The following is a 27,369-nucleotide window of genomic DNA, read 5'->3' on the forward strand; positions in this document are numbered from 1 at the left end:
GTAGGGATAGATCCAGTGAGTGCAGAGACTGCTATAATCTGCCTGCCCTCCCTGAGCCAGGCTTCTCCAATCTTTGATAAAGTAGAAAATGTGTGTTAATTAATTAATCAATGTAATGCATACAAAAAGTAAGGAATAGTATCTGGCAAAGGGGAGGGGCCAATTTCCCTGATTTCTTCTTCATTTTTGGACTATTTCTTGCTTCATCCACCCTTATTCTCCCTGAGGCATCCTCCTTCCGTGATAAGCACCTCTGAGCACCTTGAGGCCAGTTCAGGGAGAAAGAAGCAACTTTGACCACTGGGGCTGTCTAGCAATGTTAGTGTAGATCAGTTTTTTCTCAAAGTACGTTTCTTGAAACATGAATCCCATGAGATGGTAGCAGATGTTACAAGAAAAGGAACTTCTGTGGTCAAGAAAATGTGACAAATGTTGCATCAAAATAGGTGGAGAGGTCATTTTATTGGAGTACATTCATGGAACTCTGAGAGTGGAATCTGTTATGTGTTTTCCCGACTTATTTAATTATTGAGCCCTTTTATAGGAAGCAGTTTGAGGAACTACAAAAAGCACTTTTGAAACCATTTTTATAGAGGAAGTTATCTTGATTTTGACAAGATTGAGGCCACAGTGTATAAATTTACATCGTGTCCTCTTGCAAGTACATGCACTGGTAACCAAGCCCTGGTTTTGCCACTGCAATCCGTGTGACTAACAGCAGTTTACTTAACTCAACGAGTGCCGTGTCATTAGAAAGGATATTGGGTCAGAAAGTAGCACTCACACCTTAGACTTGTAGTTGATTGGAGTTAGAAAGACCTGGGATAGCTGTATGAAGATGGATTATAGGAGAGGGGTGGGGGTGGAATATTAGTTTGGAGGCCACAGTAACTATCTCCAAAGTAAAGCATGATCTACGGACCAGCAACATCAGCATCACTCCAAAGCTTGTTAGAAATGTATTCTCAGGTCTCACTCCAAACTTACTGAATCAGAATCTACCTCTTCCAAAACTCATACTTGATTCACATTCACATTACATTTTGAATGTGAAGCTCTGGTCATGAGGTGAGCCTATGGTGGTAATAGAAATATATATATATATATGTGTGTGTGTGTGTGTGTGTGTGTGTATTTATATATATATAACTTGAGGTAGAGCTGATGGATTGGAAGAGAAGGAAAACAATAGATTTGAAGAAAAAAATAATCAAGGTTGACTGCTAGGTTTTTGGCTTCAGCCATTGGTTGGATGGTGGAACCATTTCTGAGATGTGGGTGGCTAAATAAGAAACCTATTGGAGAGAGAAAGTCAAAAGTTCTCTTTGGGCGCATGTTCAGCTGGTGAGGGTTGTTACACATTCACGTGGAGACATCAAAGAAACATGTCAGCATAAACTCTTGGGTGCAGGAAGAGATCTGGGAGTTATCTGCATGCTGAAGGCATTTATAGCCGTGGGGTTGGATACAATCGCACAGAAGAGAATTATAGAAAAGTGAATGGCCTAGGGAGCTAGACAGAGGAGGACTGACATTGTCAGTCAAAAAAAGGAGGAAGAGGAATCTGCAAATGACACTGTGAAGGTGTAGCCAGGTAGGTAGAAAAAAACTAGAAGTTCAACTTATGACTCTTCCCCCAGCTTTTAGGAAAGCCGTGGTCCCTCAGTGTACCTCCTCTCTCCATGGCCTCTTTGTTCATAACGAGTGTGTATTCATAAATGCCCCCGAGCACGGCCTCTGTGATGTAGTGGGTCCCAAAATCACGGAAGAGATCTCTGTATTCCCCGTAGCCGTACTCCAGGGGTAGCTGCTTAACTCTCTGAAGGAACTCGTAATGGAGCATGAGGCTTCTGGATTTCAGCTTGTAATGTGCTACTTCAAGGTCAGAGCGTGCATGCAGAAATACGCTTCTCTAAATGAAATACCAACATGGGAAAACCAGACCTTTAAAGTTAGGAATCTGGAATGAGAAATTGAACTTTACAAATACCATTCGACGTTCTTGGCCCAGGGTCATCACTCTTATGATTCCTTTAGGATACTTGAGGGAAGACGGCCTCTTTGACAAGCTTTCCGTGCTCATAAATATTCTGACATCCTGTTCAGCTTGGAAGAGCTTGCTGTTAATTCACCTCCTTACTGTAAAAAATAAGGACTGAGAAGGGTAACAGAAGCAGGCATGGCAGGGAACAGCTGGAGGGCATGGGGCCTCTCCGATGGGACATGGGGTTTGCTAACCTGCAAAAGCACCTGCTTTGCTGATGCCTTGTAAACTCAGAAAAAAAAAAAAGCCATGCAACAAAGAGTAAACATGGTGCTTTAGGAATACCAGCTATGATAGTGTATGGTAGGAGTCAGCAAAATACAGCCTCCTACCAACTACAGTGCCTATACTTGTAAATAAAGTTTTGTTGGAACACAACTGCATCCATTTGTTTAGGTATGGTTTACAACTGGTGTCACACTACAATGGCAGTGTTGAATAGTCGCAATGGAGACTTTGCAGTCTCACAAAGCCTAAAATATTTGCTATCTGGCCCTTTACAGAAAAAGTTTGGTGACTCTCCATGCATGGAAGAGACTGAAAGTTTGTGATGCCAGATGAAGTATAAACATCTAGGAGGTGTTAGTACAACCCAAGGGGAGCGTCCCCTATACTGCCGTATAGGCAGAGGAAAAGAGGAAGGTGGGAAATGTCTGAGGTATGTTCTGTCCAATCCTAAATCCTTCAGCTCTCAAAGCCATGCCAGCTCTGCTGGCGCCCACTGCCCCGGTGCTTCATTTTGTCTCCTAGCTTGCTCTCGCCCCATTCTAGTCCTGCCTCAGTGACTTCTGACCATCTTCCTTCTCCCTTACCTTTCCTAAATAAGCAGTCACTAGGTACTCTGTTCATTATTTTTCTGACTGTTTTAGGTTGCATCTCCTTTTGTTGGCATTATTATAAAAGCTTCCTCTGTGATCTCTTTCCTTTCTCTAGCCTCCTTCAATGCCCCAATCACAGTTGAAGTCCTAAAATTCAGATTGTGTTATGTCAATGCTCCTCTTAAAACAAAACCTTGCCTAGCTTGCTGTAGCCTTCAGAATAAAATCAGCCTCCTTACTCTGAATATAACATCATCACGCTTTGTCCTCCAGTAACCTCTCTGGCTTCAGCTTCTCCACCCCAAAGGTCTGCTCTCCATACTTTACTGCTTTCTACCAACCACGTAGGTCAATATTCATACAACTTTTCACTGTTCCCCAAGCCTGCCATTCTCTTTCATATTATTAGCCCTGCTGTTCCTTCTCCCTGAAATGTTATTTTCTCCCTTTTCTGCCCGACACAGACCTACTTATCTTTTAAATCTCTACTTTGCTATTGCCTCCAATTTGATACCAACCCGAAGTTCCCAGATACACGCTGGCACTCCCTTCTCTAGGATTGCATTGTACTTGCTTGCATTGCCTTTATAGCATATACCATGTTGTATCATAACTGATGTAATTAAGAATAATATATTGGTCTCCACGTTTGCTGCTCCTACTACACTGTGAACATGAACGCAAGAATATTATCCTTTAGTCTAGAGATCCCTAGTCTGTCTCTAGGTTAGTGCCTGGTCCAACATTAATATCCTATAACTGGCAATTTGAATCAGGTAGCTGGAAGGGAGGGGAGGAAAGAAGGAAAAGGGGAGGTAGTAAGCAATAGGAAGCAGATGATACGATCAGATTAGCATCCTAGAAACATTTCTTCATGTGTGTGAAGGGGCAAGTAGGAGACAGAGAGACCATTTAGTTGGGAACAGTAAGAGATGAAATAACCTGGATTAATTAAGAGGTAATAGGAGCTAGTGTAAAAAATACTGGAGAGTAATACTGAAGGATTTGGTATTCAACAGATGTGGACATGAAGCCAAAGTGAGAACCAATGATTCTGGTTCAGTTTTTAGCCTGAAAAAGTGGAGGGGAATATGCCATTAACATACATTGAAGATTTAGGAAGAAGACATTGCCTTGGAGTGTCAGCACGATGCCCAGGTGAGATGCTCAGAAGAGTGGATAGGGAAGGTCTGAAGTTGAGCTGAGAGCTTAGAAGCAGTGATGAAAGCTCATAGCTTGTGCCTGTAACAGAAGTGAGTTGAAGAGGTCACCCAGGAGAGACTGGAGAGTACATAGGGAAGAGGGCCACCAATTAAATAAAGGACAGCTGGGAATATTAGAGCCAGGAAGGAAGCTGATGAGCAGAAAGAAAGCAGGAGAAACAGGAGAGCAATGGTTTAGTCATCTCCACCAAGCACCCTAAGAAGTCAGAGAAGAGGTCTTGGGTGACATTCCAGAGAGAATTTCAGCTGGATGTCTGGGATAAAAGTCAGATTCCTATGGGTTGAAAAATCTCCAGAAATATTCTGGTCTTCAAAGCTACACCATAAGCTCATTGAAAACCTAAAGGAAAAGTTTATTAGAAAATGAGAGAAAATAATTACAGAAGGTTATCTCTGCCTGGTCTCTTTAAAAAGAGAGAGATAGAGGCAGAGATAACCTGTCTCTATCTCTATAATCTTCTATAATTATTTTTTAAAAAAGATTTCAAGACAGCAGAAATATGATTTGTTGTTAGAACTAGTAGTAACGTGGAATATAGACACATCTGTGGGCATGAAATTTCAAAAGAATCCACATGCTATTGATGGAATGTCCCCTCCAAAACTCATGTTGAAATCAAATGGCATTGTAACAGTTTTAAAAGGGAGCACCTTTATGAGGTAATTATGCCATGAGGGTTCTGTCCTCATGAATAGATTAATGTCATTGTTTCAGGAAAGGGTTAGTTATCGTGGGAGTGGGGTCCTGATAAAACAATGAAGTTCAGCCCCCTGTTTTCTGTCTCCTGCATGTGCTTCCTCACCACGTGATGCCTTCCATGTGTTATGATGCAGCAAGAAGGCTCTCACCAATATGGCCCTTGAGCTTGGACTTCCCAGCCTCCAGAACTGTGAGCCAAGTAAATGTTTTTTGTTTTTAAATTATCCATTCTGTAGTGTCCTGTTACAGCAACAGAAACTGGAGTAAGACAACATATACGTTTAAAAGCAACACAGGCATACTTACAGTATGAGAGAATCGTTTGATTCTCTTGATATAGTGTTTGCCTTGATCACTTTGACTACTGATACCAATTTCAAATATTCCAGGTATTTTTAAACCAAAACCGAAACTAGACTTTTTTATTGTTTTCTCCATGACATTGTGTTCAAAATCTGAGTACAATTCATATTCTTCCAGTGCAAATTCATATTTGCCTTGCGTCTAAAGGAAGAAAAAAGAAAGTGTTTTTTATTTCATTTGGCTCAAATCAGTTCAATACCAATGAGCAGACAGCAAATCTACTCCTACCATGTGCTGGATACTGAACTAGATGCTCTGGATACAGAAAAATCAGGGCCAATTTGTGTCCCTGCCTCAGGGCTCTTGATTCAGTAGTAGAGACAGACCTGTTCAATGCCTTGGGTGGAAACTTAGAGGCTGGCTTTTTATTTGGATTTCAACTGTTGGAAATGTAGGGGAATGTTCTGTGCTGTGGGCTCAGCTAAAGCAAAAGCATGGAGGTGGGAAAGAGCAGGATGTGCCCCAGGAATAGCAGTGTGGTTCAGTGAGAAGCTGAAAGAGTGAGGGGAAAATGGGGATGTTGTGAGAGGAGTTTCTGGCATCAAAATAGTGTGGCTTTTGAATTACTTGTTCTGAAATCTGGGCTTAATTCAAAGATGAGTCAGCAGAGGAAGTAGATCAAGCCTCAGGAAAATGATTTGGGGCAGTGGTGGTTGGGTTGGAAGGAAAAAATTTGGAGTCAGAGAGACAAACCCATGAGGAGGCTGTATGAGCAGGGCAGGTGATGGTTGATGAGGGTCTGATCTAAGGCAGTGGCTAGGGGATGGAGTGACAATGGCAGGAAAGTGCCTTAGAGAGAATGCAGAGGGCCATTTGCTCAAAAATCAGTGTTCATGGCTCTGTGTGTGGGGAAACTGCCAAGGGTACTGTCTTGGGCGCCCTGGAGTGACCAGTCCCGAGTCATCTCCCTGCCCCCAGCTCCCATGGGCTTCTGGATGCCTATAATTCCCAGAGGAGGGTGCAACAGCTCAGCTGCCCCAAGGGGAAGGAGGAGCAGTTTGGACATGGTCTGCAGTGTGGCTGCTGAGATGTGCTGCCTCTCTGCTCTTTCCCAGTCAGGTGACTTTGGACAAATGCCTACGTTTCTTCATGTGTAAAATGGAGGCGATAATGGTCCCTTCCATCAGGCTTGTTCTGAGGATTGGGTTCATCCTGTTAAATCATAGCACAGCACCCAGCACAGCACTCAAATAATGTTGGTATGGAGAGCAGAGACTTTACCACGTATGTCCCACCTGAGTTAGGATCCACTGTCACCTGGATAGTAATGGCCGCTCTGAGACTCCCCCTTGAAAGCAGAGATTTTGTGGATGGCACTGGGCACCCTGATGGAGGGTGTGTTTGATGCTAAGGTAAATTTGTTCTTTCTTGGCTAAAAAGTGTGTTGGGGAGGAAGGGAAGGAGGGATAAGGAGGAGCTAGCCTTCAAAATTGGGCAATATATGCATTTTAAAGACAGAATCTTGCTTTGTCACCAAGCTGCAGTGTAGTGGTGCGACCTTGGCTCACTGTAGCCTCAAACCTCTTGGGCTCAAGCAATCTTCCCGCCTCAGCCTCCTGAATAGCTGGGACTATAGACATGTACCACCACACTTGGCTAAAAAAAACATGGTGCAATTTCAGAAGTGGAAATTTCCATCAAGACCCTCTACTCTAGTCCCCTCATTTCACAGATGAGAATACTGAGCCCAAAGTGGAAAAGGAACTTAATCGAAGGTAAAATTAGGACCTGTGGCAGAGCCAGGCCTGGAACCCAGTGTGTTCCCATCAGAACTCAAGTACATGTGTGTCTTATGGGATATTCTAAACCCCACTCTCTGTGAGATGTATTTCTAAGTTTGTACATTAGTCATAATAGGGTCCTACCTTGGTAGAGCATTTCATAAAATGCTTAAAGCAATGCCTGCATTTAATAGACAGGGATTTGATAAGAATGCAATAACAACAGCAACAGGAGTTAACGTTTCTGGTGGACTCACCATTAAGCCAGATTCTGTGCTAAATACTTAAATTCATGATTTCACTAATCCTCTCCCTACAGGGTAGGATCTCTGTAAATCCCAATTTGGAGACAGGAAAACAGAGGCTCAGAGCCTATAGGATTACGTAGATGGTAAGTGGCAGGGCCACCAAGTCAATGTGACTCCAAATCCTAAGCTGTACTTCTACCTTCAAGGTAGCTTTTGATATTATGGTTTCTATTATTACTGCTCGACGACCACCCTCCTGTTACTATAATGCAGCATGTCATCTTCACCACAATATCTGGAGGAAGGAACTACCCATTTTACATATGAAGAAACTGAAGCTCCAAGAGAAAAGGGGATGTGTCCAAGATCACACAGCTAGTAGGCTGTTGGGCTAGGCCATGGATCCTGCTAACTGGGTGCTCAGCTGGGGCTCCCTCCACTGCTACCTGGCTGTCCCTTACCTGTGGCATGTAGCTTTCCACGTTGTAGGGCTTCCTAAACCTCGTGTTCAGGATGTAATGTGGGGAGCATCCACCCGCATAATACTTGTGATCAAGAACTGGGCCCTCCAAAGTGTTTGTGAACAAATTTATCCTGTGAGGAAGAGACAGAGACAGTGAAGAGGTTAGGGTTTGGACCCTACTGAAGGAAAGCAAAAGTTCCTTGGCACAGCCTTCAAGGCCCTTGATACCCAGTCCAAAACAGCTTTCCAGCTTCATCTCTGGCTACTTTTAGCCACAGCCACGTGCCCCATTCCTCAGCCATGTGAAGAGGCTTGCTCTTTTCCAGTCTACTCAACTCCTTCCATGAAAGGTGCTGTTCCCTGCACCCAGAATGCCTTTCCAGACAGTCACTTTTATATCTCCAACTTATCTGTCAAGTTTGAGCTCTGTTGCCACTGCGGTGAGACATTTCACTGACACCCCGTGCTTTCACCATTGTGCATTGATTGTCCTGTATTACTACAGTTGCCTTGGGAGAGTAGGGTAACATAGGAGGTAAGCACGTGGACTTTGGAGCCAGACGTCTCAGATCCAATCCGTGTTCTTCTCCTTACTGCCCAGGTGACCTTAGGCAAGCCAGTTAAACCTTGGGTGGCCACTTACCACCTCTGTGGCTCAGTCTCCTCATATATAAATGGGACCATGAAAATTCTACTGCATGGGGATGTTGTGAGGACCACATGTGCCATGTTTATGAAGTCCTTAAAACACTGCTTGGTCTATGATAAATGTGCTATTTATGTATTTGTCATCCTCACTACAGCTGCAAAATATGGCAGCAAAGTAAGGTGCATGTCAGGCTAGTGTGGCCCGTTCTGACCTTGCTTCTCTGTCCTTGCCAGAGAACATCCTCACTATACTGAGAGCTGTTTGAAGTGGTAGTTTTCTTAATTTCTGCACAACCCTCACCATGACACATTTACAATATTATTTGCAATAATTACTGTTTACTGAGGGTGTGACTGGTGACAAACAGAGCAGTCGGTGGCTCCATGAATCATCTCATTAGTGTCCCTGCAGCTCTGGGCAATAGATGTTATCTCCATTTTAGAGAGGAAAAATCCAGAAATAATGTCTAATCTAGAACGCCCTAGATTAGAACTCTCCTCAGAGAGCAGCCAGAAGTGCTACTTACACTACAGTCTTTTCTCAGAAAGGTGAGTGGAAACTGTTTGTATTAGCTCTCTCCTCTATCCTTCAGAATTCCATTTAATGTCTATTCTAGACATTATTTCTCACTGCCTCCTTGGGTAAGCCTCCATTCTTGACTGTCTCTAACTGCTGAAAGTTCTGTTTTTTATTAACAGTCTCTGTCTCTTATCAGCTTCCACTTACTGGCCTTGATTCTGTTCCTCACCAGAATTGTCTGGGCTCTCTTTCCCATGACCCATTTCCATGTATCAAAATAATGTATACATATTTATTTTATTTAACAAATATAATGTGGTGCTTACTTTGTGGAAGCATCATCCTAATCAATTTACACATAATGGCTCATTTAATCCTTATGAGGATTAATCATTAGGAAGTAAGTATTACTATTATCCCCATTTTGCAGGTGAGGAACATGAAGGTAACTGACTAACCCAGGGTCTCCCTGCCAGGAGCAATGGGTGGGCTGGCCTTTGAAATCTGACGGTGCACAAACAGAATCCACCACACAAGCTGCCCAGCACCTCGTTTATTAGTGATATTCACTTATTCAATCATCACGGCACTTTGGAAGAAACATGTTATTAACGTCCTCCTACAGATGACAAAACTAAAGTTCCAAGTAGATAAGTACCTCACATGAGGTCCCCTGGCCAGTGAGCCACTCCTTCCGTTCCCCACTACAGGGTCCTGTCAGACCCTACTGCTGGCTTTGAATGTCTGCTATCCCGCACTCCAGCTGGGTGACCCCGGAACTCACTGAACCTTCCTGGGCCTCAATTTCCTTATCCGTGAAATGGGGATTATAATAACGAGCTTATAAGGTAGTCCTGAGAGAAGCCTCCCACTTCACAAGTCTCTCTCTAGTGACAACTTTAAAAATTGACATTTGATTTTTTTTCAGAAATAAGGTAAATCCCATTCAGGGTCACTGTTCCCCTCCCCAGGCTGCATTACATATGATGATTCTTAAAGCACTTGAGGGGAAGGTCTCCCTCTTCCACCTGCAGGCTGAGAAGCTGCAAAATATGGCAGGAAGGTAAGGTGCGTGTCAGGCTAGTGCGGCCCCTTCCTGCTGACCTTGCTCCTCTGTCCTTGCCAGAGAACAGGACCAACTCAGAGATCCTCAGAAGCCCTGGAAATCCATCCCTTTACTATCTAACTAGAGATCACTCTTCTTGGAGGGATCAATGCTGGGAGATTGGGACAGACCCGGATAAAATCTACCTGGCAAATTGTCAGTAGGCTTCAAGATGTAAGGCTTAGAAAGCATCTAACATGGTCACACTGCAGGTGTTAAAATAAAGGCTCCCCCTGGCCCTCGTGTAGCAGCCTGTGTGGTTTCCATGCACACACAGCTCTGTCTCAGTGTTCCAAACCAGCCCTTCTGATGCTGAGGTCTGTCCGAGGAACGTGCTCCTGGAGCAACTTGGAACTCTCCTCAGAGAGCAGCCAGAAGCGTCACTTACACTACTTTTCTCCGAAAGGTGAGTGGGAACTCTGCTTATATTAGCTCTCTCCTCTATCCTTCAGAATTCCATTTAATGCTGTGCCTTCCCATCTACGCCACAGAAAAATGGTCACTTACCCACTGGCCAGACCGCCAATTGCCCAGTATTGGTCCATTTCATGCTGACATTTTTTATAAATCCTTCTACAGTTGGCCTCATCTGACTGGTCTCCGCAGTCATTGTCCCCATTGCAAAGAAGTCTGCGGTTTACACACCTTCCTAGGATGGAGAAAGTGTATCACCCACAGCCACATGGCTGGCAAGAGAGGAACTACCATAGTATTAGCACCTACTAGGTGTGAGACCTTCTGTCAGGCCTTTCATGCTGCTCTGTTTTAATTAGTCATCCTGTATCCAGATAGATTGGCTATGACACGAAGAGTTTATTAATATCTTGCCACCTCCCCCAGCAAAAGAGGCCAATGTTGTATTCCAGAAAGCAGCAGGACAGTTTGGACTCTGTCTCCTTGGGGCTGGAAAGAGAGGGTGGGAAGGGTGGGCCCCGTAAGTTGTGTGAGCTGGGCCACATTTCACTTGTTACTTAACCTCTCTGCCTCCATGTACTCACCTGTAAGACAGGAAAGTCATCATTTCTATCCCATAAGGTTGTTCGACATTTAAGTGAGTAAATAAAATAGTCCCAACTCCCAGGAAGTGCCGTGTAAGCATTATCAGTACTGTCAGTGTTCTTGAGGGCCAAGGGCACATTACTAGTAAATATTTGCAGTGGAATTGAAACCTCTATCTAATCGCAGATTCTTCCCAGTAAACCACAGTGTCTTCGACAACGTAGTCATTTGGATCATGAAAACTTATTTGCATCCCTTTTGCTTCATTTAAACATTTTTCTCCTGATTGATTTTCTTTCTTATAAGTATGTTCTTGGGGGATAAAGCCCTTAAGACAGGTAGTACTATTTCCTCAGCTACATATGTTCATTTTAAACCAATGTTTTTGGAGTGTTAAAAGCAGAAAAATAACAATCTGGTCTTCAAATGTTTCTTACAAGGCATTTAAATTAAAGCCTGCCCAAATAACCATTATGGCTTTGGTCAGAATCATGGAACACTGGCCATAATGAGTCCATGGATACACTGTAAAAAAGTCTCTCAGATTTATTGCATAGAATTTTGCATTTGCAATAACCCCTAGAAATTACTCTAAGAATCTCTAACTCTTTTGAAAGATCCCCATGCACAGTCCACATGGGTGCAGTAAATGTAGAGAATTGCAACTCCTGTCTAGAAAATGTGGGTCAAAATACTCTCATTTTTGCTGGAGACAGGGAAATAGAGAAGTATCTGTTTGCCTGGGTTCTCTGAATGAATTGAAAAGCTGTGTTCATTTAGCTTTGCAGCAGGTGATTATTCATTTGTGTACTCTTTTCTTCCTACTTTCCTTCCTTCTGTCCATCTATCCATCTGTCCTTTTTTATTTTCTTTCTTTTTATAAACAACAATTTTTACTGAATATATCATGGATTGGGGAACATATTGAACTTAGTGATGCAGAAATGTCAATGACAGGAAATATCTTTCCGCAGATTTATCAGAGATAAACAACGCCAACTACGCTATATAATCTTCTAGTTTTGTCACATTGTATTTAACCCAGACCCCTGAGAGATCTAGGGAAGCCAACAGTCTACAGAGAGCCCTCATAGCTATGATGTCATTTGATGCTTATAACAGACCTGTAAGGTATTCACATCACTCCTAATTTTCATTTGAGGGAACCAAAATGCAGAAAGGTTAAGTGACTTATTCTAGTCTCAAAGTCAAAATAAGACCTGACCCAAGATTTCTGACATCAGTACACATACTTTTTTGTCTTTAATGTCAATGAATGAAACCTGAATTTTTGAATTTCTAGTTCAAGCTTTTCCACTTAACCTGCTATATGGTCTTGGCAGGTAAACTCTTCAAGTCTCAGTTTTTTAAGGTATATAATGAAGATAATAATAACACCTACATTATAAGGTGATTTTCATAAAAGAATACATGTGAAAGGAAGTCAGAGATTTCAGGACAAGGAGGCCTCCTGAGTTGGCCCATGACCCTGATCTTGAGCACTAGACATGGGCTGTCCCTTGGTCATCAAGAACCATTACCTCAGCTGGGCTCAGTGGCTCGCGCCTGTAATCCCTGCACTTTAGGAGGCTGAGGTGGGCAGATCACAAGGTCAAAAGACCTAGACCATCCTGGCCAACATGGTCAAATCCTGTCTTTACTAAAAGTACGAAAATAAGCTGTACATGGTGTCATGCACCTGTAGTTCCAGCTGCTTGGGAGGCTGAGGCAGCAGAATCGCTTGAACCTGGGAGGTGAAGGTTTCAGTGAGCCGAGATCACACCATTGCACTACAGCCTGGGCTACAGAGTGAGACTCTATCTCAAAAAAAAAAAAAAAAAAAAACAAAAGAAGAACCCATGACCTCATGTCAGGCTTTCCCCTCTCACTCCTACATTGACTTATACCTGTCTGTGCACACACGAAGCCTTCACATCGCACTTGACTTCTGCACGGTCTGTTGGCAACACAGTCTTCAGCTTCCTTGTCAGGGAAGTTGCATGGTTCCCCGTGGAACTGAGAGGGCCGCAGCAAATAGGCATGCCTGTACTGTAGCAGAAAGGAACCAGGTGAGCCAAGGGCAGAGCCTCAGGTCTCAGGAGCTGAGGGATACTCTGTGAAAATGGGTCTTGAGCCAGGATTTGGGCTCCGTAAGAACACTGAAATGTCTAATTGTCATTCCTCCAGCCCCTTGTCCTACCCCCATTATAGACACTTAAGGAGATATGTTGTGATTGGCTGTTTGCCTAATGGTTTCTCCAATTAGTCTTTGAGCTCTCTGAGGGCAGGGACCTTACCTTTGATCTCTGCTTCTGCAATGATCAATCAAGATTTGCTAAATATGGGAAAGTCAGCCTATGCTGACTGCATGGGCTCTGGAGTCAAAGGTTAGTAAATGAACTCATGTAGCCAGTTCAATAACAAAAAATAAATTATCTCTCAGTTTAATTATTCCACTGGGTTGATTCAAGTATTCTCCTTTGTTTCTGAAGGCATCAGTATATTATAAATGCTAAAACATGGGCTTTGGAGCTACAACTGTCTCTGATACTTTATAGTCATGTGATATGGGGCAAATTACTTAATCTTTGTGAATCTCAGTTTACTCATCTGTAAAATAGGGATCATGAATTATCTAAATGTTCAGTTATGAAGTTTGTATAATCTCATTATGTTTAGGCAATTACTTGGACTTGTGTTTCTTTATTTTTGCTTTTTAGCAGTCAATATTGCTATATCTCTACCATGTTATTCATTTATTCCAATATTATTGGCTGAGCCACCCAGTGTTGAAAAAGGTAAGTGTTATTGCTGCTTGCTTCTTTGGTCAGTTTCACCAGTAATTGTATCCCTGAGCCTGTTCTCAAGGAGGTCACAGATGCTGGGCTCCAGGCAGTGACAGCACAGTGCAATAAGTGCCTCGGCAGGGGAGGCAGAGCACTCTGTAGGCTCATCAGAAGGCCCTCATGCAAGCTTAGGAGAAGCCCAAGTAGAAGACTTTGGAAGAACTAAGTGATACCTCAGCTGAAACTCGATGGCTGACTAGGAATGTCAGGCAGATGTGAAGAACTGGCGAGAGTATGGGGCAGAAGAGTGATGTGGGTGGAAGAAATTCCTGGACCAAAGCTGAGAGGGCTAGAGAAGATGTCCCGTGTTCCAGAAAACATTAAAAAGATTCATCGTGGCTGGAGAGAAGAGCACAAGTAGGAGGGTGGCCAGAGTGGGAGGGAGACATAGACAAGAGCTGCTGACACGGGGCCCTCCAGGCCTCGGGAAAGTGGTTACAGGATTGCATCCTGGGGCCATGAGAAACTGCTTCAGAGGAAGAAAGTGATCAGATTTTGGTGATTTCCAAATGGTGGTTGCAGTCAAGATTTTAGTGAACAAAAGAGGGGAGGAGGCAGGCCAGGATAGCAGCAGCCCCTTCGCAGGATGACAATAATGAGGTATAATTATTACTTGTATGGCATCTGTACTTGGGTCTTTGGAAATCCGAAAAAGAAATATAGATGACCATTCACCCATGTCCTTTGTACTTACAGAGGGTCATTCTTTCTGAAAGGCAGAGCCTGTCAGGACAGGGACAAGGCTTTCAGAGAACACTGTGAAAAAAATAAAAAATGACTTAAAAGCTCCAGGCTCCAAAGGCAAAGTGGGCTTGAGGGGTGCAGAAATGATGGAGGAAATACGTCACACAGTCTGACTTGAGAGGTTTTTGCTGAGCCCCCAGCCAGTGGCCCTGCAGACAGGGGTTATGTCCAGCTGAGAGAAGGTGGGCAGCAGACTCTGAGAGAGCAGCTCTGGCTGGCAGGCTGACTCACGCTGAGTCTTCCTAGTTTATGGTGCAGATGAAGCAATTATCCAGATAATTGGATCAATGCTGATAACTTCACCAATAAAACCTACTTTGGGAGCTGAATGATCCAGCTTGGCTCTCTCCATTGATCCAGTTAACTGTGTGATTGTCCTGGGCCTACTTCCACAGCCTCTTTAGAGTCTCAGCCCATGGCTGGTTTGGTTTCCCAAGGATCTGGGGAAACAGCAACCCTTCTCTTTTCTCTGGCACATCTGTCGCTCTCAGAACTAAGATCCTGGGTCAGCCCTCCTATGACAAGGGAGGCTGAATGACAAATACTGTAGAAGCTGAGTGTGTTCACTGGTAGAACCCTAGACAAGGAACACTGGGTGGTGGCCTGAGTTTGAGGCCTACATTTACTGCTAGGTGAACTCAAGAAGCCACTTACCTGCTCTGATTCCATTTACCTAACTGTTTAACAGGAAGTGTAATAACGATCTTCCCTTCCTTGTAGAGACATCAAAAAACAGAATGAGAGCAAACACCACGTTTATGAAAAAACAACAACAACAACAACAACAACAACAACAACAACAACAAAAAACCTATTATGTGCCAGAGGTTGGCTTATGCATTGAAGATGCAGAATTGAATTAGCCTTCACAAGTTCACTGTTTAGTGAAGGTGAAAAACAAGCAGCGTGTTGTGACAAATGTGAGGGCACAAGAATAATAAGGAGCTACTGAAGCTCATAAAAGATTGCCTTATCCAACTGGAGGTGGGGCTGAGGAGAAGTCAAAACGTTTTCTCAAAAGAGCCAGCTCCTGAGTACTTTCAAATTGTGAGTCGGTGTTAGCCGGTGAAGGAAGTGGGAAAGGTCACCCTGCCTGAGAAAGCAGCATGAAGAAAGACCCAGAGAGAGTGAAGGCCAGAGTCATACAAGGGTCAGGTGTGCTGGAGACGTAGGCTAGATTAGGTCACAGGAATCCCTGAAAATCATGAGCCTGGTCTTGATCCTAAGGGTCATGGGCAGACTATGAATGGTTTTCAAGTGGCCAAAGACAACTCCAACATACACGGTGATTACTTCTCCTGTTTCAAGATGAAAGATGTATTGAAAGAACAGGTTCAAGGCAGGGAGTCTAATTAGGAAGCTGATACAGTAAGAAAGGCTGGCTGTCCTTGAAAAATACTGGAGAACCAAAGGAAAGAACTGATTGCTGCTTGGAAGCACAGAGGGAAAGGAGGCATTAATTAAGTTAACTGACCCTTTCTGAGGGCCTACTATGTGCCAAGCACTGTTAGCGATAGCTCAGCCAGTCTTGCTGGGGACCAAGGCTCCTGGAGGATTAGAGCTTCCCCAGGCCTGGCTGCTTACCCTTTTCTTCTGACAGGGGTCACATGTGGTCCAAGAGGACCAGCTAGACAGCTCACAATCAATGGGCATCAGGGTAACATCCACACTCCGCGTCTGTCTGCTCTTAGCAAAGCTCTTGTTAGCTGCATTTGACTCAAAGGCATGTGGCCTTTCACCTCTAAAAATCATCAGGAGAGAAGAGAGTCAAGTATCAGAAGGGAATTACGTATACATCCAACCATCTATTTGTACATTCAATAAATACATATTTGCTTGCTTGTGCAAGGCTATTAGTTTATCATTCTCAGATAGGATAATTCATCCAACAAATACTTACTGAACATGTAGTAAGCACCTAACATTATGGCTAGCTCTGGCCAAAAGTGTATTGAACTTGGACCAGAAGACAGTGCATTAAGCTGGGTATTGCGATCTGGTTTTTTAACCTGTATGAGCTTCACTTTTCTCATCTATGTAATGGGGATAATCATACCTGCCACAAAGGCTATTTTTAGGATTAAAAATGATAGCACATGGGAAAGTACTATAAGCTCTCAAATGCTACAGCTACGCAGGGAACATAGCTACAGCTAGATATATGATCTTAAGGAATTTACTCCCTATCTCTGGGCCTCTGTTTTATCCTCTAAAAAATGAGAGGTTTGGACTAGATTGTCTTTAAGGTTAATGTTAAGAGTCTATGAAACATTTACTGAGAACTAACAATAGTCAGAGTATTGTGCTACAGGGTTCTGACTTCTAGAAGTCACAGTTTATCTTAGAGTAGAAAAGGAGAAACATGTCTCATATCCTAGCTCTGTGGGACTTTACCCAGAAGGCAAGGAATTCCAGCATGCAGGCCCCATGGCTGGAGCTGTGCAGACCCCGTGGGAGTCAGGAGAGCCTGGTGGCAGAGAAACAAGGAGGAGGCTGGCAGCAGCAGTGCCATTGAGTGGTGTAAGCCTGAACCGTGGCAATGGCCAGGGAGAGAGGATGTGGAGGACCAGCATATGAGATGTATCTCATGTGGAATGGATGGATAGTAATGGGTAATTGGATGGTGGAGGTGGGGTGTTAAAGGAAGGCATTTTAAGTGGATGATAGTTCCCCATGTGAGTGTGTGAGCATTGGGAAACACAGCAGAAAATAAGTCTTGATGGGGAAGACGTGAGTTTCGGGTCTGTAGGTACCATGAAACACCTACAGAGACTCATTTAGTAAGTAGTTCCTATATGGGCTTGGATCTCAGGATGAGAGATTTGTGTTTGGCATAGATCTGATCATGAAATCTATGGAAGCAGAGGTGATGGTTCTTGAGAGGAGAAGCAAGCCAAGGATACTTACTCTTGGAAACCTCAGCACCACCAGCAGAGACAAGGCAATGCTTTTCGTTCATTTCCTGGAGCACATTGGGTTACGAGTGAATGAATGAGCATGCTATTTAATCGGCCTGGGTCTTCAGTTTCTTCTTTTGTACTATAAAGCGTCTATGATGATTCTTATTTTTTTCTTACAAATGAAAGAGTGTATTATTACACTGTAAGACTCTTTGTAATTTCTGTTCCTTTCCAAGCCACAAAAGGAGATGAGAAGCCAAAAGGAATGGAGGTTTACTGAGCACCTATAACAGACATGTCAAGTCTGTGCTAAATGGCCCAGCGTCACCCATGCTATCTCCGATTTTCACAGCGGTGTGGAAGGCCGCTCGGATCACTGCCACCTGGGCAGGTGGGGGAAGTGGCCCAGAGAGACAGTGACGACGTGTCCACTGTCATGCAGCTGGTAGGCAGGCAGTGGTGTTAGGATCTGAGCCAGGGTCTGTTAGGCTCTAGAGTATGTATGTGCTTTGTCTGTTGCCCCATGCTACCCGGAAGGAAACCGGGCCGGCACTGACTCCACCAGTCCCTTCCAACCTCTATGTAAAGCCTCTTTCATTCCCACATCCAGGACTGAGTCATTAGGGAGAAGTTCATCACATAGTTTTCACCATCTCAAATATGCAGGATGTCACTCCCGGCAAGGTCATTAACAATACATTCTCACTTGGCAAAAGTCCTAAAAAGAGGATAATATTAACTACGGTGAAATCTGTGTCCATGACCGCCCCAGAGACCAGCAAAAATCAATTGCCTAGTAAAGTTGGATATTCAATGAAAGGTCAAAGACTACTGGAAACCACAGGTGGATACTTTAAAATGGTTACTTGAGGCAGGATACTGCACACCAGTGGGGGGCTTCAGAATGTGTTCTTATCTGCTAATGTGCCCAGGTTTGACAAAACATTATTGTCTGTGATTTGGCTTCTCCTAAGTATGTATTTGACAGCTCTGCAGGGTACCCTCTTCCTACTTCAACTACGAAACAGTTACATTGCGTTTTTAGCAACCAAGACAACTCCAGGGCCACAGTTGAGACTGAGCAGATAAGTAATGTACACACTAGCTATTAAGAGTCACAATTATTTTCCTCTCTTGAGATTTGAAAGCCTGTTAATGGGCAAGATGATCACTTACAGAAAGAACTAGGTAAAAAGTAGTTATACCCACCACATCTCTCATTTTTGCACCCAATTTTCATTATGGAAGGCAGCAATATAATGAAGTAATCAGCTGAATAAATAGTATGTTTGTAAATTACATTGGATGAGATGTGTGTGGTTTGTTAATACTACAAAATGCAAACCTGAAAGGCTAACATTAAATTGCATCTTTAATTCCTGGGACTAACAAGGAGCCAAAATTCTAGGTTCCATTAGGGCCTCTGTGTGTGGGAGAAACATGAGCCTGTCACCTCCATGAATTTCTATAGAGAAACAAACCCGATGGACATTTTAACCAACTGGTTAAACTTCTGTCATTAAAAATCATCTGTATGCTTTTAACATTGAAAAATTAAACCTGCCTATAGAAGTACAAGAAATAATATAGTAAACAGCCATGTACTCACATCCAAATTGGTAATTGTTCACACTTTGGTACACCTGCTTCAAGTCTTTTTTTTTTTTTAATTTTTAGTTTTGACATCTGCATGTTATAGCAGCCTCAATTTCACGCCCCCCACCTTGTCCCCAGAGGAGCTATTGCCACGAATTTGGTGTGTTTCCTTCCAGTCTCTTTCAAATAGTTTGAGGTCTATACACTATCTCTAGTATTGCTTTTGCTACATATCATATTACATATGATTCTGCAACTCACTTTTACTAATCCACATTGCATTTCTGAGGCCTATCCATATTGATTCATAAAGAGATCTAGTTCATTTCTTTTGCCTGGATGTTCTATCACAGGACATGTATTGCATTTAATTTGTGCCTTTTCTTTTTGAGGGACATTTATATTTGCCCAGTGTTTTGTGATTGCAAATAGAGCTACAGGAAAGACCCTTGTACAGGTCCTTGAACACGTGCTCCCTCTACTTAAAGACTGGCAAGCAGGTGTCTTTCCCGGGGATGCAGAAAATGCTGTAGCCAGCATTAGGACACATTTCACCAGACCCAGGTCTCCCACGCTCTTCCTAACAGGCATCTCTGATCAAAATAAAGATAGATCCATCCAGTACGACAGGGGTGGGTCAGCAATAAATTGCAAGCCATCAACTTATATAGACGGGTGCATCAATATATTTTGGCTTTCGGTAGAAATACCCTGACACAACAACTTTCTTGTCACACACAATTTGTTAGGCAGCTGCATCCCCTTTGCAAACAGCATCCTTTTTCTTTGCTAGAAGGGGCAGCTTCTGGGTGGCAGGTTTTCAATTTCTCTTCTCTCTGTAGTTTGCTGTGGTAGACATGAAATTTAAAGCAACATCTCAAGGCAACAGATGTGTGGCCCAGGGATGGGCAAATGACACAGGAGGCCAGCAAGTCAGACACACAACATAGGTGGTGGGAGGTGGGGTGGGTCCAGAGGTGGGGAGACAATGCCTTAGTGCGAAGTGAAGGATGCAGGTAGCATGCAGGGACTCTGAGACCTGAATGAAACTGGATTTGAATCCATAGTCTGCTATTTGTTAAGTGGGCATCCTTGGGACAGTTATGTTTTCTGTTTCCCTCTCTGTGAAACTGTAAACAGTGGTCCTTACCTAGAGTAGCTATGAGGATTATAGCTAATGTTTCCAAGTGTCTGGTACAGAATGGCGATATATAAGTGATAGGTCTTATGACACAGTGATTATGATTTCATCATCTGACTTGATTACAAGAGTAAGTTAAAACAAAAAACTCTCTTGGCCAATATGAAAGTGGTCTGAGCATTTTCTGTCCCAGAACCAAAGGCTATTCTTCTACTTCGCAGATGGAATTCAAATATCAGCCATGTTCAAGACTGCCCCATGGGAATTATGGGTGGATGTCAGACACTATACCTGGGTTTTGGTATAGTGGCAAGGATTTGAGACTCACCACACATGCATGAATCTCTTCTTGTTATTGAGGATCGGTTTGTTCTCTTATATAGCAAGAAGGAGAGATTACAGCCACCTCATGATGTTGTGGTGACGATTAAATACCATTTCCCAGACTGCACTCTAATCAACGATTTCCCCTCCACTCCCTATTTCAGAGTGAACTTCCTAATATATACAATTCATCGTGTCACTCCTTTGCTTCAACCCTTCAGTGGCTCTCATTGCATTGCAGGAGGACACAGTTCAAGCTCCTTCACTGGTACTCCAGCATCCCGCACCTCTGCCCGTGACCTGAGGCCTGCTCACTCCTACTCTATCTTATCTTTCTCAACTCCCCGCTGGGACCTGTGTTCAAGGCCCACTGAAGTGCTTGGAAGCTTTGGGAGCGATCCCTGGCTCTCTCACTCACAGACCGTCACCTGTGTTGCTCCCTCTGCCTGGCAAACACCCCATAATCATTCAGCAAACACCTGTTCACCTGTAGAGATTCAGCCCTAGAACTCTTCTCTTCTAGAAGCCTTTCCAGACCCCAGGCTCAGTAGAGCTGACCACTCCCTCTTTGTTCCCTGGCTGCCCCTGTAGCATCTCTTGCAACAGTAGACGTAGCATGTGCTCGATGTTGGCATTCTTTGTGAGAACATAGGCTCATCTCTGTATCTTCAGAGCCCAACAGAGAGCAGGTATTTGAATGCTATAGATAGGGTTGTTATGGTTTCCTTAAGTCCTCCATTCCAGACACATTTTATGGGGTACTGAAGGCTTCTCTATGTACACACAGTACACACAAAGAAGGTCCCAGCAGCTTAGTTATTCTCTGGGCTAAATGGAGATAGATGCTTGATCATCCTAACAGCTGTTACTTATTGAGTGCCCAATGGATAGTGAACAAATGCTCATTGTCCTGTGGTGGTGCCTAATGGCAGCACAATAGAACTGAGACCAGAGGCTGTGTCCCATGGGTAGGAGATATTCCTCACATAAAGTGAAAGGTTTGCTCAGATCTCATTTTTGGACTAAGTAAAAGGAATGGCATTACAGTCCCTATTCCCACAGGAGTGTTTACATGGATGTTGGGGACACATGCATACTTCAGCATCTCATGGTAGGGGCTTCTCAGGCACATGAAGGGTCCCCAAATTGCCAAGTCACTAGCTCTTCTATCACTGGAGCCCAAGTTTGAGCTCCCACTAAGACATTTTCTTTCGCTTGTTTTGCACCCTGCTAATGGAGACTAACAATGCTGAAATAAATCAGCTAGCACTTAACTGCTGGGAACATTTGGTAGGGTGGTGGTGAGATTGAGAGTGAGAGAGACAGACAGAGGCGAGGGGATGAGAAAGAACCTGAGAATCTGAAGATTTGGGGTTGATAAGCAGGTAGGGTGGGTCACTCTCATTTATTAAAATCATCTCATGAATTGGCTCTTTTTTCATCTGTATATAACAAACTTTCTTTTTCATAAAGAATCACATGGAGGCTTTGTTCAGAATACAGAACAAATATCCTATTCTTCTCAGCATGACAAAATACATTCAAACATGTCAGTTTCTTACAGGAACTTTTGTTGAAATCAGCCTCTTGGTTCCACAATAATTTGAAGAGAGTTGTTGATATTATGTTAGCAGATGCATGCAAATTGCCTCAAGAGACGTTCTTCATTCAGTAGGCATGCAACAAAGAGATGATCAGCATGATGTAGCTGCACCTTCCCTGTCATATTATTGATCAGGGAATTATTGGTAGCTGTCACTTACCTGGAGCCAGGCAAACTGAGACAGACCAGGGCAGCACAGAGAAGAAATATCTCCATCAGCACCCTCCAACCCCATGTCCTGGAATTCTTCATTTTCCCAATGTGACAGGAGATGCCGCAGAGGCTGCTAGATCCATGACAAGCCTGTACAGTGAGTGCCACTGTCAGCTTCTGTCCCCAAGAGCAAATAGATCTGCAAAGTAAACAGAAAGCCACTAGTGATTGGAAACTCAGACTTTGCACAGACCAAAAACTTACCTGTGACTCTGGAAACCAGCCAAAATAATGAAACGTCTGTAGCAGCACGGTATTTATTCATCTATAACTTTAGGGTAAGCTGCTAAGTGGACAGGCTATTTGTGAGACATTGAGGACTGTGGGCTCTAGGTTCAGACAGCCTGGGTTCAAGTACATTCTCTGCCACTTACTAAGTTGGCACAATGGTAGTTGCAGTTTTTGTCATTGCTTTTAACGGCAAAAACCACAATTACTTTTTCACCAGCCTACTAACTTTGGACTATGGGCAAGTTGCTTTACTTCTGTGCCTCATTTTCCTTACTTGCAATTTGGTGAGAATTAAACAAGTTAATAGAAGGAAATGCTTAGAACAAGCCTATGTTGGGTGCTCAGATATGTAAACTATTATTACTAAGTAGAATTCAGGGTTTGGAATTCTATTAAGATCAATATTTGAATTGTTTGCCTCTTTCCAGCTACATGATGTTGAACTAGTCAGTAAGAAGCTGCAGGGCTCTAGAACCCATCTACCAGAGTTCAAATTGCTTCTGTATGATTCACCAGCTGTGTGACCAGAGAAGATTACTAACCCTCTCTGGACCTAAGTTCCTTCATCTATAAAACAGGAAAAATAATACTACCAACCTCACCAGGTTATTGTGAAGATTAAATAAATTTAAATATTCAAAACATGTGGAGCATTGCCTGTCGCATTCTATGTGCTCTCTCTCTGAGTGAGCTGACATTTTTATTGACTGTCTTTGATTCTATTTCTTCAGATGTAAAATTGGAGAGACTGTGCCGACTTATCACTCGGTTAGGAGAGTCAGACCAAATACTAAATGTGAAAATGTTGAACAAATAGGCATTATAGAAATAACTACATGAGAATCATTATCTAAATATATGTACTGTTCTTGTTACTGTTTACATCCCAAAAGATGCAAATGACTGAGGTTCTCAAATCTACCTTCCTGAAAACCATCCCTGACTCCCCAGAATCAACATATTAAAGTCCAAACTGCACCAGCCTGGCGTTTACAAAACCAACCTGCCACGCTAAAGTGCCGAGTCCAGGTGTTGGATGGCGGTCCTGTTGCTGTTGCTATTGCATGTGTGGATGAGGAATCTCAGCGGGAAGAGGCAGCTTGCGAGGCATGAGGGTAGGCTAGTAGAAAGAGCACAGTCTGGATTTGCTTTCCTTAAACACAGTTATAGACTTTCTCTAAGACTCGGTTTTCTCATCTGTGAAATGGGGATCATAATTCATTACTACCTACTTGATAAGTTTGTGTTGGGTTTGAACGTACAAAACAGCAAGCCCTCGATCTGTTCAGTCCGCATTCTCCCACCTCCTGCCGTGCCTGCAGAGTAGCCGGGTGGGTTGGAGAATCAAATAAGGAAGGATAGTGAGGGGATGGATGGAAAAATCACAGAAGATGGTAGTACCCTCACACTGATTGTGTCCAAAACACAGAACACAAGTTCTGCTGTCAGACCATCCAGGGTGCATTCCAGTTGTCATAAGCCCAAGTGCAAGGCACCATGTCACCATTGTCCCAAAGGATGCAATCGACCCGAACTTTGACACAATTGATTGTGGTGGTTAATCATTTGTAAACAGGCAGAAAACTGTGTTTCAAGAAAGATCCATGTCCTCTCTCCTATCTACCTGCCTTTAAGAGAACCCAAACCCTTACAAGGCAAGGCTCCTGTTCTACCTCCTCAACATGATGTACTCAAGGAGGAGCCTGCAGAGCTTAGAGAGGACAGTTACACAAGTGAATCCTGTGCTCTTTCACCTCCAGGACTTTTGCATGCCATTCCCCCTTCCAGAGTATGTGCCGCTTAGCTAAATACGACTCATTATTTACATTTTATGCTAATGTCACTTGCTCAAGAAAGCCTTCTCGGTAGATTCCCGTGGGATTCTTCCGGTCAGGCTCCACCAGGTGTCCTGGAGATCCAACCTCATCGCGCCCCCTGGTGGTTTCTCAGTGCCGCTCACCTGAGATCCTGCCCAGAGGGCGGCATCCTCAGGCTGCAGTGACAATAATAAACATATTTTTCCAGGTACAGTTCTTAGCAATTTAACAATTTCCCCATGCATCATCTTGTTTGATTTTGACAATAAGCCAAAAAACTTTGTATCTTCTTCCAAGCCTCTGAGACAGGGTTTCACAGCTGTTTCCACAGCTGATTAGAAGGAAACCTATGGTTAGATACAATTTTTTTTTTCTTTTCTGACTCCTAAACACTGTGTTTTCTAATTCTAAAGCTTTACCTTGCCCTTAGGATGTGCCAACCCTGCTTTAAGTCTATCACAGTCATCACACCACACCACACTTCTGGTCTAGCTGCTCTTACTCAGGGCTATAGATTTCATCTCTGACCATGTGAGAGCTTTTAAACTGATCACATGTCTCTTGGGCCTTTAAACTATATGTAGAAATTTGTAACTCTAGGTATATGGATACACCAACAGTTTGTTGTTTTTCCAACTTCTGTTAACTGATTTTCCAGCCTCCACCCAGTTCCACAGCCAATGCTGCTTTTCATGTTTCTGCTATGGCAGCACTTCAATCCTGGTACCTATTTTTGTATTAGTTAGCTTCTGCCGCATAACAAATAATCCCAAAATTATTTATTAAAACAATAGTCATGTATCTGCTCACAATTCCTCGGGTGATCATATGGGCCTAGGCTAAGATAGGTGCTGGCCTTGCCTTGGTTCAGCCAACTGGAAGGTCAGCAGGAGCCTGGTTGGTCCAGGATCGCCTCACTCCTCGGCCTGATGATTCGTTCTGTCAGTTAGCACTGGCCATTAGCTGAAATGATCAAGTAACTGGGCCACATGACTCCAAATAAACTGACTCAGGCTTGATCTCAGGGTAATCTAACGGTTCCAAAAAGCAGCAAGAAAAGACAAACCCCAATGTGCCAATGCTTTCCAAACCTCTGCTTGCCTGATGTTTCTTAAAGTCTTGTTGGCTGAAGCAAATGGCCAGACCCACGTGCAAGAGCCGGAGAAAGAGCTTATACCTATCAATGGGAGGAACGGCAGAGTCACATTGCAAAGGGTTATGCCGATAGTTTTGGAAGGAATTTGTGAACACTCTGCAATTTATCCCAGATATGTGTCACTTTCCGGCTGAAGCACTTAAGAGCTGGTGTGCCCTCTCCATTTCTGTTTTCTGTCCTGTGGATTTGGAAGCATGTGTTGAGAGAACAGTGTCTTATGGTGAAGGAAGCCTAAACCCCTGAGTCACTGGATGGAGAAGAGCCCATGCTGACCCATAAAGCACTTCTGTGAGTTAGAATTAAACTTTTGTTGTGCTGTGTCATTGAGATTTGGTGGTTTATGTGTTGCCGCAGCAATACTTACCCCATTCTGACCAATATACTTTTAATATACCTTACGCTGCATAAAAAATTTGATGTGTGTATACATTGTTTTCTGGGGGGTGGGGGGGGAGTCCATAACTTTCCTAAGATTCTCAAAAGCACTTAAGATTTAAAAGAAGTAGAACGAAATAAAACAATTGTTTTCAAAGATACAACTTTTTCAGCCAACATAATGATCCATCTCCTTTTGAAGATCATGTGCTGTACCATGTATCATAGTGTGAAGTATTTGGGGAGTCAGAAAGACTGAGACTGACATCTCATTTCTCCCATGAAATCGTTTATATCTTGGTCAAACTCCTTATGTCCTCTAAGCAGTAGTTGACTGAGTTTAAAATGCAGGCTTGTTGATAAAATGCTTCAACAATCATTTATTGAGCACCTACTAGATGCCAGGTACAATGCTAGGTAACTGGGTGAATATGTAATGGACCTTCCCTATGAGAGCTCACAGCTTAGAGGGGCACACACAGTAATACATCACAGCAGTACAATGTGGCAATGAAAGAGGTTTGCACCGCATAGCTTGAGCATCAGCCAAGTATGTGTGTGGCCATTGGAAAAGCATTCTCAGGAATGAGCTGACACTTAAGGGTTAAAAAGGAGTTAACAAATGAAAGGGAGGGCATGTGGCATTGCAGAGAGAGGGGTCAGCAAAGTCATGATCCAAAGGTGAGGAAGCTCACTGGGTCTCCGGGGACCATAAGCCATTCAGTGTTGCTGTAGCACAGAGATCAGCACGAGCAGTGGAAAGAAATGAAACAGGAGAGGCAGGCAGGAGCCGTATCAGGTAGAGCCTGATGAGCATGCTAAGGACATGGATTTTATCCAAACTGCAAGAGAAGCTATTGAATGGTGTTAGGAGGGGAAGAAAGGGGACTGCTTTCTTTGAGAGATTACTCTTGCTACAGTGTAGAGAATGGATTTGAGGGAGGCAGATTGGAGCCGGGAGACCTGTTAGAGGCTGTCCTAATAGTCCGCTGAGAGATGATGCAGGCCTGAATTAGGGCAGTGGTAGCAGAAGAGAGAGTAGAGATGGAGGCATAAACATAATACCTGTCTTATGTCATTGAAGGAAGAAAATGACATACTTTCAGTGAAGAGTGATAGACTTTATACATGACACAGCTCTGTGCAAAGGTGGAATTATTATGACTGAGATTATGGTTCTCTACTAAAGAAAGTATATTAAGTCCCCAGGGCTGAGTCTCGCAGCTGTTCAGAGTGACACCCCCCTACACAGCACACATTTTCCTCTATCACCCACAGTCCCATGGATTACGGCATGGGCTTGTCCACCTTCAGGTGAGCTCCTTGTCTTCCGGGCTCACCTTCTCTGGATCCTGGAAGACAGAATCTATCTCCCTCCTATTGTTCTAGAGCCTTAATCAGTGTCTGGGAAATGCCAGTGTCTACTGTTTTCACTGTAGATTTCTCTTGTGGCCTGGGGAACCTGATTTTAAAAAGTCCTTAGCGGACTGCTGTGATAACTACATCACCCAAGGCGGTTATGCATATTGGAATGCCTTATCCTTCGCATGGGTATTATCACCACTGTGGTT

General features: G+C 43.5%; 1 protein-coding gene across 1 annotated transcript in view; it reads right to left on the bottom strand.

The window, feature by feature from the left end:
• C8B (complement C8 beta chain) overlaps nt 1–22,353 on the bottom strand; it is a 37,407-nt gene extending 15,054 nt beyond the window's left edge. Inside the window, exons 1-7 of the mRNA XM_010348524.2 lie at nt 22,167–22,353; nt 16,027–16,183; nt 12,760–12,901; nt 10,361–10,502; nt 7,579–7,711; nt 5,092–5,289; nt 1,672–1,912 (exon numbers count right to left, since the gene is read on the bottom strand). Of these exons, the coding sequence (XP_010346826.1) occupies nt 1,672–1,912; nt 5,092–5,289; nt 7,579–7,711; nt 10,361–10,502; nt 12,760–12,901; nt 16,027–16,183; nt 22,167–22,258 (1,105 nt within the window). The 5' untranslated portion in view covers nt 22,259–22,353. The remainder of the gene's footprint in view (nt 1–1,671; nt 1,913–5,091; nt 5,290–7,578; nt 7,712–10,360; nt 10,503–12,759; nt 12,902–16,026; nt 16,184–22,166) is intronic.
• Nucleotides 22,354–27,369: the final 5,016 nt, after the last annotated feature.

This window comes from Saimiri boliviensis, chromosome 11, assembly GCF_048565385.1.
Source record: "Saimiri boliviensis isolate mSaiBol1 chromosome 11, mSaiBol1.pri, whole genome shotgun sequence".
Lineage (NCBI taxonomy): Eukaryota > Metazoa > Chordata > Mammalia > Primates > Cebidae > Saimiri > Saimiri boliviensis.